Source organism: Bidens hawaiensis, unplaced genomic scaffold (assembly GCF_021521415.1).
Source record: "Bidens hawaiensis isolate Kalapana, Puna unplaced genomic scaffold, B.hawaiensis_p1.1 tig00009659_1, whole genome shotgun sequence".
NCBI lineage: Eukaryota > Viridiplantae > Streptophyta > Magnoliopsida > Asterales > Asteraceae > Bidens > Bidens hawaiensis.
This window is the reverse complement of record NW_027491724.1, coordinates 420021-433841: the sequence shown is the minus strand read 5'-3', so window position 1 is coordinate 433841 and position 13821 is coordinate 420021. Positions and strand designations below refer to the sequence as shown.

The 13821-nt window shown below is 33.3% G+C and overlaps 2 protein-coding genes across 2 annotated transcripts; one reads left to right on the top strand and one right to left on the bottom strand.

The window, feature by feature from the left end:
* The first annotated feature begins 480 nt into the window (after nucleotides 1-480).
* LOC143533302 (cytochrome P450 CYP749A22-like) lies at nucleotides 481-2651 on the top strand. Its single transcript, XM_077028129.1, has 5 exons — nucleotides 481-777; nucleotides 857-1080; nucleotides 1167-1399; nucleotides 1654-2029; nucleotides 2215-2651. The coding sequence occupies exons 1-5, from the start codon at nucleotides 504-506 to the stop codon at nucleotides 2641-2643; spliced, it is 1536 nt and encodes a 511-aa protein (XP_076884244.1). The 5' UTR covers nucleotides 481-503; the 3' UTR covers nucleotides 2644-2651.
* A 2229-nt stretch (nucleotides 2652-4880) lies between these two features.
* LOC143533256 (uncharacterized) lies at nucleotides 4881-5906 on the bottom strand. Its single transcript, XM_077028096.1, has 4 exons — nucleotides 5762-5906; nucleotides 5257-5360; nucleotides 5029-5167; nucleotides 4881-4932 (listed from the first exon to the last, which is right to left on the bottom strand). Exons 1-4 carry the CDS (start codon nucleotides 5904-5906, stop codon nucleotides 4895-4897), a joined length of 426 nt encoding a protein of 141 aa, XP_076884211.1. The 3' UTR covers nucleotides 4881-4894.
* Nucleotides 5907-13821: the final 7915 nt, after the last annotated feature.

Here is a 13821-nt window from a genome sequence, read left to right as displayed (position 1 = left end):
TAAAAATCGTTTTTTCTGTACTAGTGATTTTTAATTAAATTATATATTTGTTCATGCCAAATATTGGTCATAGTATTAAATTCACTAGTCCAAAACAAGATATTGACAAATCAATCATTATAATTAGCACAATGACTAGCTACCAACTATACAGATATATATATATATATATATATATATATATATATATATATATGTGATTGGCTAAAAACAAACACACATATAATATACAAAAAACCCTATGTTGTTACACAAGGTTTTCAGAACTCAAATGAGTTCTTATATGTATTATGTATGTATATCATCCTAATATTTTTTCATAATTCCTACTTGAAATCAAGAGGGTTTGTTTGTCTTTTAATGTGAAAATGACGAACTATTAGTGATATAACAAATTAAAGGGAGAGGTATCTTCAAATTAAGGAAAGATGAGATACAATACAACACTAGCTATAAGTATTTATTCTAAGCAGAAAACTTGAAACAAAGAGTTCATCCAAGTCATGTCTCTACTTCTAGTTCTCGTAATCATCACATCGAGTCTTCTTCTCCTTCGGGTTTTCCTTAAGTTTGTTCATAAAGCATGGTGGACTCCCATCAGTATTCAAAAAATGATGAAATCCCAAGGAATTTTAGGTCTCCCTTATAAATTTCCTCATGGAAACACCCAAGTCATCGCTACCATGAGAAACCAGTCCATGAACCACCCAATGGACATGTCGCACGACATCTTTCCACGAATTCAGCCGCACGTACACTCTTGGATTAAAACCTTCGGTAAAATATATATTCACCAGGCATAAACTGTGTCCATTAATTCAATCGCTTATACGTCGGTGTTTGAAATGTTTTATAGGGTTGAATTTTATAAACTGGCATGGGTCGGAGGCACAACTTTTTGTTACTGATCCGGAGCTTGTAAAAGAAGTACTAAGCAATCGAGAAGGAGGTTACCCGAAGATGGATATGGTAGGGCATGCAAAGAAGCTTTTAGGCGAATCACTTATCACAAACGAAGGCGAAAAATGGGCAAAGGTTAGAAAGCTAGCCAACCATACTTTCCATGCTGAAAGCTTGAAGGTAGGAATCATTTATTTCAATTCAAAATGTTACTTAGTTTTGTGTAATTTGATTAAAACTTTAATATCTTAAAACCAATGTCACAGAAAATGATTCCTGAGATGAGCAGAAGCGTCGAGACGATGCTGGATAAGTGGAGGGACTTTGAAGGCCAAGAAATCGATGTGCATAAAGAATTCGGGTTGGTCACAACCGAGGTGATATCAAGAACGGCGTTTGGTAGTAGTTATGTTGAAGGGAAGCATATATTTGAGATGGTGGCGAGATTAACAGCAATAACGGTTAGAAATGTGTACAGGTTACGGTTTCCAGGAATCAGGTAAGATCTGTATTAGTGAATAATACTGAAAACAAATCTCTTCACATAAAGAAATTACAATGAAAATAATAATAATAATAATAATAATAATAATAATAATAATAATAATATGCGAATAAACTATCCTAATATTTAATTCGCGTTATAGAAAATATAAGCTTAAAGATAAATGATAAATCCAACAATAATAACTGTAATGGATAATAAACTTGTCTAACAATATTGGTCACTGATATTCACTGGTTGCATTTCAGTTTGATATCGAAAACAAAAGATGAAAGAGAAGCGGAGAAGCTTGAAAAGGCAATAAAGAAATCGATTCTAGACATTGTGAAGAAACGAAAGGAGAATACAGATGAAGAGGTTGATGAGTATGGAAGTGATTACCTTGGACAGCTTGTGAAAATGGCTAATGATCCTAATGAAAGTAACAGGATCACAATAGAGCACATGATTGATGAGATCAAAACCATATACGGGGCGGGTCATCTCACGACCACAAGCTTACTTTCGTGGACGGTTTTCCTTCTAGCGATTAATCAAGAATGGCAAGACAAGTTAAGGGAAGAAGTGATCGGGCTATTTGGTCAGAATATCCCAACTTCGGATGGCATTGCAAGACTTAAAACAGTAAGAAACTGTTTATTTTCCTTCTCATTATTATGTTATCTGGATTACTGCACTGTAAACGTAAAAAAAATAAAAAATAAAAAAAGAGGTTTTTTTAGTCGGGATTTAATAGGAGCAGCCTCTCTACCTCCTGAGATACGTTTGTTTGAATGTATATAAATTTGTTAACTTGTTGATCAATGCAGATGAACATGGTGATACATGAGTCACTAAGGCTATATCCCCCGGTGCTAACGGTCACAAGAAAAGCCGAGAGGGAAATCAAATTGGGAAACCTTAAACTTTCAACCGGATTGAATATTTTCATCTCAATTCTTGCACTTCATCACAACTCAGAGATTTGGGGAAAGGATGTTCATTGTTTTCGACCCGAAAGATTCGTGAATGGCGTGGCTAAAGCTACCAACAACAATGCTGCGGCTTTTCTTCCTTTTGGGATGGGACCTCGAACTTGTGTTGGCTTAAATTTCACCACAAATGAAGCGAAGATTGCGCTTTCAATGATCTTGCAGCGTTATAGGTTCACCCTTTCGGATAATCATGTTCATTATCCGGCTGATGTGTACATCCTTACTCCTAAGAACGGCGTTAAAGTGATCCTTCATCCTGTTTGAAAGACGGTTATTTGTTCTCGCGTGTTAGAATCACTATGTTGAAGTGTTGATATTCAGTAATAAGAACTAGTGTCAATGATAGTGATACTTGTACTTATTTACATGTTCTTACACTAGATATGCATATTGATACTGAAATGAATGTCTAACTTCAGCGGTAGAGGTTGTTCTCGATTGAAGCTGCGGCCTTGATAATTCCTATCGAATTCTTTATACGTTAGAACTCGGATTTCAACTTAAAAATGGCTCAAGAACACTAGGTACAGCTATGGCTATCACTATAATCTATTAGCTAATCAAAATATATGATTGGATCCAAACAAATATAATTTGTAAAAATCGCTAGTTGCTAGTCGGGCGGTGCGGTGGAGACTAGAGATTAATCGGGATTAATCGAGTTTAATCGGGATTAATCGGATTGGACTTTAATGCATATTTTTCAAATTTATATATACACGCACACATTTTTTTATGTAATTTTCAGTTTTATACATACACAAACATATTTTGGCCAGTAATTGACTGAAATATCGCTGGAAACCGCTGGTTTTTGCCGGAATTTTGCCGGAAACCGTCGATTTTGACCAGATTTGATCGTTGACAGATTAATTAGCCGACTAGCCCAAAATTAATCAGTAAAGTGGGGACTAGCGATTAATCGGGGACTAGCGATTAATCGAGGATTAATCGATGCCTAGTCGGGATTTTTGCAACACTGAATATAATATAGTCCTTTTTATGTTTTAACTTATATAACTATCAAATGGCTCTCACTATAATTTAATAAATCATCAAAATCATTGATGGGATCCAAACAAATACTATATAGTCCTTTTAAGTTTAAACTTAACTATCAAATATCACCATCAAGATGATGTCAATGTCCATATCCTTTGGGCAAAAGAAGAGCTACAATAAACAAACTTATACACATAGAAAGCATAAATTGGTATCTTTGAATAATATCTCAAATGCATAATTCTCATTTGAACAAATGGAACATGACAAAAGCTTGACCATGTACATGAATGATTAAAGGGTGTTTTCAAGCAATGAGTGTGACAATGGATGGACCACACAACTTATACAATGCTTCCAAACTATGATCGTAAATGTTTTATTAATACTATGCAATCATAATAATAGTTTTACTCAAATATTTTAGATCTTGGTGGAGACCATACACATGACCAATAACCGAACGCGTTTTTTATTTGGGTGGTTCCACGCAATGAGTGTGACTATGGATGCCTGGATGGACCACACTGGAGGTGACTGGGTGAGCAATTTTGAGTTCAGACCCGGTGATTGACCGCCAAACTGAAAGCAGGCAGTTGGTCATTGGTCTAATATTACATTTATTGGGTTTCTCGTTTCGGTCTCGGCCTAGAACCAGACGCCGTCTTCAATTTTAGACGCCGTCTTCAATTTTAATTCGGTCTGATATCACTGCGGTCTGGGTTGCGTGCCATGATCACCCTTAAGATCGTATGTCCAAAGCTAATAAAGCGGGATGCCTCCTAATTATGACTATTTAAGGTCTAATGAATGTAAGCGTTACGTATTTAAACTATGGTGTAAAGAAGCCGAGCTGTTCATGAGCCACTTGAGATCAACTCGTCAAAACTTAAATTGAATTTAGCTTCAACGAGCTCAGCTTGAGCTTATATTTAAGCACATTTGGTAAACAGGTTAGCGTCTGGGCTTCACATATCAAGGTTGGCTAGGTTTACGAGCCTAAACATGCATTTTATCTATATAAATGTTTTAAAATATACTTCTTATGTATTTACATAGTAACACTATTATATATATAATATGCTAAAAATAATATATATATTGCATTATATACAAAAATTAAAATTATAAACGTACATAAAAATATATAACGATATAGAAACAATAATTAAATAAATAATAACCGAGTCAAGCATGAGCCAATATAGAGCTTGAAAAACCACTCACGAGCTGAGCTCGAGCTTATAAAGCCACTCATGAATCGAGCTCGGCTCGTTACACCTCTAAATTTAGAACATATGATCACTTAACTATGATCACTTATCACTTCAGACATTCAAAAACTCTCTTCTTTAACACAATTTGTTTTCTTACAGCTGATAATCAGATTCCAGTTATTCCATATCACATAACTATATTAAAATGCGGCGTCAAACAAGCAGTAACGTACTAAAATAACACAATTTTACCCAAATTTATTGTCATCACTTAACAACATCGAATCTGCAACCTATTAACCTCCACAGCAGGATCCACATGCAGGTAGCGAGTCTGCACAAAGACAAAACAACAGTCTCATCAATACTGCTACAGAGGCGCTACATGTTATAATAAATAAATCAAATGAAAATATTTGGAATAACATACTGTGGTCTATGCCTCTAACATTGTCTAATCCACGTGGCGGCCCACGAGGACCGCCACCATAAGGACCGCCAGGGCCGCCGCCACCGCCCCATTTCGTGCTGGAACCAGATGACTTCTTGTAGCCATTAGATTTCTCCATCTACAAATGCAAGGCATACATACATAACATAATGTTTAATAATAGGCATTATTGCATATATGGAGACGAATTTTGGGAATTAATATTACCGAAAACATAGTGGCGAAGAACAAGGAAATGAAATTAATGATTGCCCAAAAGAAATCAATGATTGGTCTGAGACGCCATATTGATCGATTGGATTTCACAACACCTACGAATCAACATAAAGTAAAAAAGTTTAAAAAAAATGTCACACTGCAAATTACTTACCTAATGCACCTAGGAATCAACTGAAGTTTAAAAAATATATATACTAAAAATTTAACTTGCACCAATGACTTTCTAGTGCAGATGATGAACCGAAACATTTACTAGTAACTTATGCATTTTCTCTACAAGATCTTTGTAGTAAACCAAACCAACCTTTCATTTTTATTGGTTCCAACTATTTCATTTTTGTCGGCGCTGGTCCCAACTTTCATTTTGGCTCGCAACGGTCCCAACTTTAACATTCGTTTCTTCCATCAGTCCGCGACTAACGGAATACTAACTCCGTTATGTTTTTGCTGATGTGTCATCTGAGATGTCAAAAAAATGTTACGTGGAAGCCACCTCCCCATACCACCGTCCCACCGCCATCCCCACCACCACCGCTCAACACCGCATCGGCATTGCCATCGACCTCTCCGACGAGTCCGCCTTCGCCGTCAAATGGGTCGTCGACCTCTCCGACGAGTCCGCCGACGAGTTCGAACATGAGAATGTGTTTATACTTAACTTATTACATTCTTATATCATCCCAACACATCCACCAAATTAAAACCAAACTCTCCGGAGTTCAACCACCATTCCCTCAATCAAATCAGAGCTATGCAACACCGACTTACGATCAAACAGAGGCAAATCATTGCCTAATTCATCCACACTTCGCAAATCCACACATTTCCAAGGCCCCAAAGTTCTTCAGACAAGTTAGACGTGTTCGTAAATCAATTTGTTCTGTTGGGTGTTTACTCGAATTAGCAATTAATTGCATTATTTGTAGCTTCCGTTAGGCAATTTGACATTAGAACTGTCCAATTTAACATTGACTCTTCGTTGTCGGTGTCAATGTCTGCAATTGATAAGTTAACGGAGCCCCAGTCAGCGCCGGAGAGGACGGAGGTGGGCCTGACATGGGTTAAGATGATGGCGTCGCCGGGACGGAGGTACTGGTTGACGACCCATTTGACGGTGAAGGCGGACTCGTCGGAGAGGTCGACGGCGATGCCGATGCGGCGTTGGGCGTTGGTGGTGGGGGTGGCGGGAGTGGCGGTGGGACGGTGGTGTGGGGAGGTGGCTGCCACGTAACATTTTGTTGACAACTCAGATGGACACATCAGCAAAAACATAACTGAGTTAGTACTCCGTTAGTCGCGGACTGGTGGAAGAAATGAATGTTAACGTTGGGATCGTTGCCAGCCAAAACGAAAGTTGGGACCTGCGCCGACAAAAATAAAATAGTTTGGACCAATAAAATCCAATTTTCCTTATTATTATTATTATATGTATTAAAAAGAAGATTTTCTCCCCGTCACAATATCACTATTCAATTTACTATTCAATTATCTATTATTTTATTGTTAAGGCCACAATTACTGTGCTATTAATAAAAAATTAACATTAACTCTCTTTTTACATATGGTCATTATTCCCTTCATTTTACTTAATGTGTTAACTAATTATAATATTTAACAAACTATATCAATTGCCGACTTTACATGTATTATTTGTCGGTTAAACGATTTCTTAAACTTTGCTTTAGTATTTGTTATAGTTGGTCTTTACCATGACCAAAACTTTTTTATATGTAAAACTATCCCATCGTCACATGTTTTATATCCATGTTTCGACGTTTGATACTGTGGCTTTAAAATATGTTTTTTTGGCTTTCTAATCATGTTTACAAATATGTGTTGGTACCGTCAATACCGAATTTGCGTCGGTTCGCAGCTGTAATGTGCTGTTTTTTTTTTGTTCTACATGTGATAATTTTTGTATTTTGGCATTAATGGGTTTATTTGTTTTGTTTACTTCCGATGTCATAACCCGACACAAGTTAATTTCGCGTCGACTAACAACACGTTCGTGGTTTAACGCTTTTATGTATGTTTCTTCGTTTGGTTTAATGGTCCCGTCGCGAAGCACGGGTCCTAAATACTAGTTTAATTGAAAAAGAAAGAGAAAATATATTGATTTTTAGTATAATTTTAGAGATGGAGATAAATAATGGATTGAGAATGCTCTAAGAGAAGACAATGTCCTAACTCTTAAGTGCAATAGGAAGATATAAAGATGAACTTAATATTGATTTGAAGTTCAACATGGAAAATGTCACACCCCGATCAATGAAGGCGGAAACGTCGAGGCGCGACATGATTGCTCATTGCACAATGACACTATAAAGTTACAATATTTAAACAACTCATTTGTTCATACAAAATGCCAAATAGATAGATAAACAAATAACTTGTTCTTTTATTTTCTAATATCCTAAAGCCAAGATAATAAGTTTCTTCAAGTAATCCAATCAAGCTAACATCAAACCTGTAACATTGCATAAAATAGAGTTTGTCAACACGAAGGTTAGTGAGCAATTTTCATAGTTTTGGACAATAAGTATATAGTATGAAATCCACAACTAGTATATGAAAACAATAAATAATAGCAACAATTTAGATAATAAAACTGTCAATAAGAATACATTGAAGAACCGTTAATAAGAATATATTAACGACAATAATGAAATCGTCAATAAGAATACATTGACGACACCTTTCTATATGAGGATACCATATATACTCGGAATTAACATATGATCATACTTTGATGAGGCTACCCGCCTTAGCATTCAAGAGGCTACCCGCCTTAACATTCAAGAATTTGCACATAATCATGTAAAGCATATAACACCAAATCGAGCATTTATTTAAGTAAACATATACAATACGTGTTGTGGTTTAAGACTCAAGTATAAATCATTTGAATTTGAATAAGTATGCAATGTCACCCCCAAAACGAAAGATGGAAAACGGGGGATGAAAAAGCACTCACATTAACAAGTAACTTGAAAGATAGTGTCGTGAATAATCGAAGAGATCGATTTAACGAGCAAGACCGATATTAAACGGGTCTTGTGTTAGTAGGTAGTCTTGGAAGGGTCTAAAATAAAATACATGACAAATAAAGTAAATAAATAACGTTTAGGATTTAAAATGTAAATATTTGAGAAATTAAATAAACGAGTTTTGTAAAATAAGTTTACTCGAAACCGGGTCTCGGTATTCTATTCATTAGTTTTTTTCTTTTTTTTTACTCAACCCATGTTAAGTAATAATGTGGGTTAAAATGCGATATTGCAAAACCCTTGGTTATAAGAATACCAAAACGAGGTTTAAATGAGTGTTCGGGTTTGTCGGTTCGAGACTTGATAATTGACCAAGCTCACAGTTAACTTCCCAAAATAATAAATGTTATGAGATAACTCAATAAAATCAAAATAGACTTAACCAAGTATGTAGTTCTATTGTGAAGAACCTTAACGTTCGTTAAGCGAGTATACGACCTTATCGGTTCGAACTTGTTATAAGATCAAGTTGGTTACCGACATGCCAAGTATGTTTAGAAATTAACTAAAATTGATTTAAAATATAATCTTGAAAAAAAATATGAGTTTTGGTGGCTAAAAACACACTTGTGTGTCTTACGCGAGTGAACTCGGTTTAGTTCGGTTTTTGGTTCGGTTCTTGACTCGGAATAAGACCGAGGATGGTTACCACATACCCAATTACCATGGAACTTGTAAAATTACTTATAAATAATAATACTCAAGTTTTACATTCAAAAAGTTAACAATAAAGCTTTTAAACAAAAGTTCGGTTTTTGGTTCGGTCCTTTGACTTGAAATAAGACCGAGGATGGTTACCACATACCCAATTACCATGGAACTTGTAAAATAACTTATAAATAATAATACTCAAGTTTTACATTCAAAAAGTTAACAATAATGCTTTTAAACAAAAGTTCGGTTTTTGGTTCGGTTCTCAACTCGGGATTAAACCGAGGCTAGTCACCACATACCCAATACCACGGAACTTGACAAATATGAACAATAAACTAAAATATGTAGAAGTTAAGCAAGTATAACAAGTTATATGGTTAGATTTCTTAAATATATAAACAAGGACTACAAAGTCCTCCATGTAACCTTGCCTTACTAGCCCGACATTTCAACCGGCCGAGACCGGAGAAATGAAAGACCGAAGGTAAACAAGGAGTGTTATTATATATATGTTGTAACATCAAGCTTTAAGTATTGAGAAGTTAGTTAAAATGAAAGATTAGCTTATGAAGAACAACCTTAGAATTCAAGAATTTGAGAGAGAAATGAAGAAATGAGCAAGCACAAATGAAGAAGATGGGTGTGTATATATAGGGTAAGTTGAATGGGTCTTTCATAAAGGGTGTTTCATGAAAATGGGTTGGTTATAGACCCAAGAAAGCACAAACAACAAATGGGTCCTTCAAGTCTCCATTTTGTTAGTTTTAGTCCCTGGAGTTCGTTTTGAGCGTTTTCGGAGAATTTTAAGAACCGAAAATGGTGTTTTTTTTTATCCAACAACTATAAAACAAATATTTAACATACAATTCATCATTTTGATAATATCGAAAGGTTCGGGATACAAAACGGGTCGGGTTTACATTAAGAATACAAGTATTAAATAACCCGAAATTGACAAATGTCACAGAAAAGAAAAAACAAGTGACTATAGATTCATTTTTTACTAGACAATCTTAGAATTTAAAATATTTTTTTAATTATTAATTTATAGTTTCGTTGAGACAAAAAATATATATATATACTGGGTTTCAAAAAACTTATTATTTTATCAATTAGGGTGGGTGGGGAATATATATATATATATATGTATATATATATATATAATATGAGCTTTTTTAGTATAAAAATTAACATAAAATAAAAGGAGACTCATATTCTTTTCATAGCATTATACTATAAAACCTCTGTAAATTAATACTTGATAAATTAATATTTTTTCAATATAAAAATTATATTATATATATATATATAGGGGAAGGATCTTTTGAGAACCATGTTGAGTTGTAAGAACTTAAGAACTCCATTCTATGCCGCACATTTAATTATGTGGATTGGAATATGTGGTTGAGATTAAATCTGGCAAAAAAGTCAAAGTATTGAGAGAGAATAAATATGTAAGTGGTTACACTAACTTTTACGTCCGTTACACATGTATAAAAAGTCGGCTCGGTGCGTAAAAAATTCTGTAATTTTTTTACGTGTATGTAACTTACATATATTACGCATGTGTAAAAAAAATTCTAAAAAAAAATCATTACACTGAGTTCTTTTGAGTTCTTAAAATTTAAAGGGGTTCTCATTTGAAATCTCCCCTATATATATATATATATATATATATATATATATATATATATATATATATATATATATAGGATTTGGATCAAATACAAACTAAAATATTGTACAAAACGTGCGAATTGAAGGTTTCACAAATTTACGGCGATGGTATTTTTGTAATTAAATGGTTTCATATCTTTCATCCTCCTCCTTCAAACATATCAAACAATTAAAGCTTTCAAAGCAATCAATCAATTATAAAACACTTAAATGATCATTTGAAATACCAAATCAATCGATCAATTGTAAATACGTAATCAATCAATCAATTAAAGAAGTCAATTTCATGAACAAAAGTTCACAATAGAGACCAATTGATACTTGCAAATTGTATTAATCCATCAATTTGAAGCTTGTGAATTGAACTAATTGAACAAATAAAGCTTTTTGTAAATGGAATTGATTGATGATTTAAAGCTTTCAACGGAGATATTTTAAAACAACCAAAAATTCAAAAAAATAGAGTATGATATGTTGCTGGGTATTACACTTCAAAGGTTTTCATATGATAATTAGAGTAATTATTTTCCTAAGTAGAGTAATTATATTATTGGATGTTATGACCTAAACATGTAAATAGAGTAATGTGTGTCATAAGTAGAGTAATTATGTAACTAGTATTGTGAGTAAACATAAAATTAAAGTAATTTTTAATTTCAAGTAGTGTAATTTATATTATAAGTAGAGTAATTTTCAATTACAAGTAGTGTAATTTTATTACAAATAGAGTAATTTTCATTTTCAAGTAGCGTAATTATATATTACAGATAGAGTAATAACATCTATAATTAGAGTAATTTGTGAAACAAGGGGGTTCATAATTTGTTTGATTTCATAATTACTCTAGTTATATAAATAGAGTAATTATCATATCGTCTTCTACATCTGAGCATTCCTTAAAAACCCTAAAAACTTCAAAATCTTTAATTGACTGGTTATTGCATTACGTGGGCTCAATTAAACGATCCCAAAACTCAAATTGAAGTGTACAATAAATTATTCTAATTCTAAAATCAAAATAATTTGATGAAGATAACGAGCGATTTTGATGGAATTTGGGAAACAATTTGATGAAGCAATTAAATTTGATGAAGAAGTCGAGGGATGTTTATTTGTGGAGCGTGAAGAATCAATGTCCTGTTATTTACGGTTATGCCATCGCCAAAATTTCAATTTTTGTTCAGTTCGCACATTTAGTACCATTTTTTACTTTGTATGATAACTTCCCCATATATATATATATATAGAGAGAGAGAGAGAGAGAGGATGGAACATGCGAGAAGTGACATTATAACGAGAAGTGCGAGAAATGAATCTAAACCATTGATTGTGTTTAATTAATGGTCAACAATAGAAATGGCGTTATCGTAAATAAAGATACATATTTATGACAAATTTTTAATTAAAAAAGGCACTCAGGTCTTTTGTGGTGTTGGCCTAATTAAACCAAACATTAATGTATTCGGCGGTTATTTTTTTCCAGCATAATCAATGCTGATTAATACTAGTTTAATACATATACATGATACATAAAAAGATGCACCAACTTGTCTTAAATGACTACACGACATTAGTTTTACCTACACAATATTAGATATTTCTACACGACATTAGTTATGACAACACATCATTTGAAAGTGTCCCTACACTACATTAAATATGTCCAAAATACATTAGTTATGATTACATAACATTTGAAAGTCTACACTACACTACATTAGTTTTGCCTACACAACACTAGATATATCGACACTACATTAGTTATGACTATACGACACTTGAAAGTGTGCCTACACTACATTAGTTTTACCTACACTAAATTTGAAAGTGAGCCTACATTACATCAGTTTTGCCTACACTACATTTGAAAGTGAGCCTACATTACATCAGTTGTGCCTACACTACATATGATATGTCTACACCACATTAGTTATGGTTATATAAGAGCATTCTCATCCATCCCCTCATTTTATGTGACGGGTGTTTTTATAATTTAGAGAGAGATTTTGGGTGTTGTGAGTTAAGAGTTTTTATATTTTAGAAAAAACAGTGATTTTTCTGTATATTTGAAAAGTTACTGTTCACCCTCTATAATTTTTTAATATTTTTTGAAAGTGGTTGTGAGTGAGAGAAAGAGAAAAGTTAATGATAAATGTATAAAAAATATTATTTAATTGAAACGAAGAAAGAAAATATAGTGAGTTTTAGTGTAATTTTTGGTTTAGGTAAGAGCATTCTCAACCCATCCCCTAAAATTATGTGAGGAGAGTTTGTAAATTATAGGGTGGGTTGTGAGTGTAAATTATAGGGTGGAGAGAGAAAAGGTAGTGATTTTCTGTAAATTTTGGGAAAATGTAGTGATTTTTTGTAAATTATAGGGTGGAGAAGGAAAACTGTAATGATAAAGGTATAAAAAAGTATTATTAATTGAATCGAAGAGAGAAATATAGTTTTTTTTAGTGTAATTATAGAGATAGAGATGAGGAACAGGCTGGGAATGCGCTAAGAGCATGCCCAACCCATCCCCTAAAATTATGTGAGGAAGGTTTGTAAATTATAGGGTGGGGTTGTGAGTGTAAATTATAGGGTGGAGAGAGAAAAGGTAGTGATTTTTTATAAATTTGGGGAAAATGTAGTGATTTTTTTGTAAATTATAGGGTGGAGAGAGAAAACTGTAATGAAAAGATATAAAAAAATATTATTTAATTGAACATGAGAGAGAAATGTAGTGTTTTTTAGTATAATTATATGATATATATGGATATAGGGATAGGGAACGAGATGAGAATGCTCAACCACTTGAAAGTGTGTCTACCTTATATTAGTTTTGCCTACAGTACATTTGATATATCTACACAACATTAGTTATGACTACACAACATTTGAAAGTAAGCCTATATTACATTAGTGTTTCCAATACTATATATGATATGTCTACACTACATATTAGTTATGACTATAAAAAATTTAAAAGTGTGCATATACTAGATTACGTAACTTTATCTATATTACATAAGATAAACCTACACTACATTAGTTGATTAAAAAAAAAACTTCACATTAGAGATCAAATAAAAAAATTAATTAGCCATATGTTAGAATAAAATGATTTTAGATCAAATGGATTTTAATTGTTCAAATTTTAGATGAAATAAATAATAATAATAATAATAAT

Bases quoted from the DNA above. Each gene is read 5' to 3' on its own strand.
- LOC143533256 (XM_077028096.1), bottom strand. From the start codon at position 5,906: ATGTTCGAACTCGTCGGCGGACTCGTCGGAGAGGTCGACGACCCATTT. The intron at 5,361-5,761 runs GTGGCTTCCACG...GTTGATTCGTAG, and splicing joins TGGGACGGTGGTATGGGGAG to GTGTTGTGAAATCCAATCGA. The intron at 4,933-5,028 runs GTATGTTATTCC...GTCTTTGTGCAG, and splicing joins TGTTAGAGGCATAGACCACA to ACTCGCTACCTGCATGTGGA.
- LOC143533302 (XM_077028129.1), top strand. From the start codon at position 504: ATGTCTCTACTTCTAGTTCTCGTAATCATCACATCGAGTCTTCTTCTC. The intron at 778-856 runs GTAAAATATATA...AATGTTTTATAG, and splicing joins CTCTTGGATTAAAACCTTCG to GGTTGAATTTTATAAACTGG. The intron at 2,030-2,214 runs GTAAGAAACTGT...TGATCAATGCAG, and splicing joins GCATTGCAAGACTTAAAACA to ATGAACATGGTGATACATGA.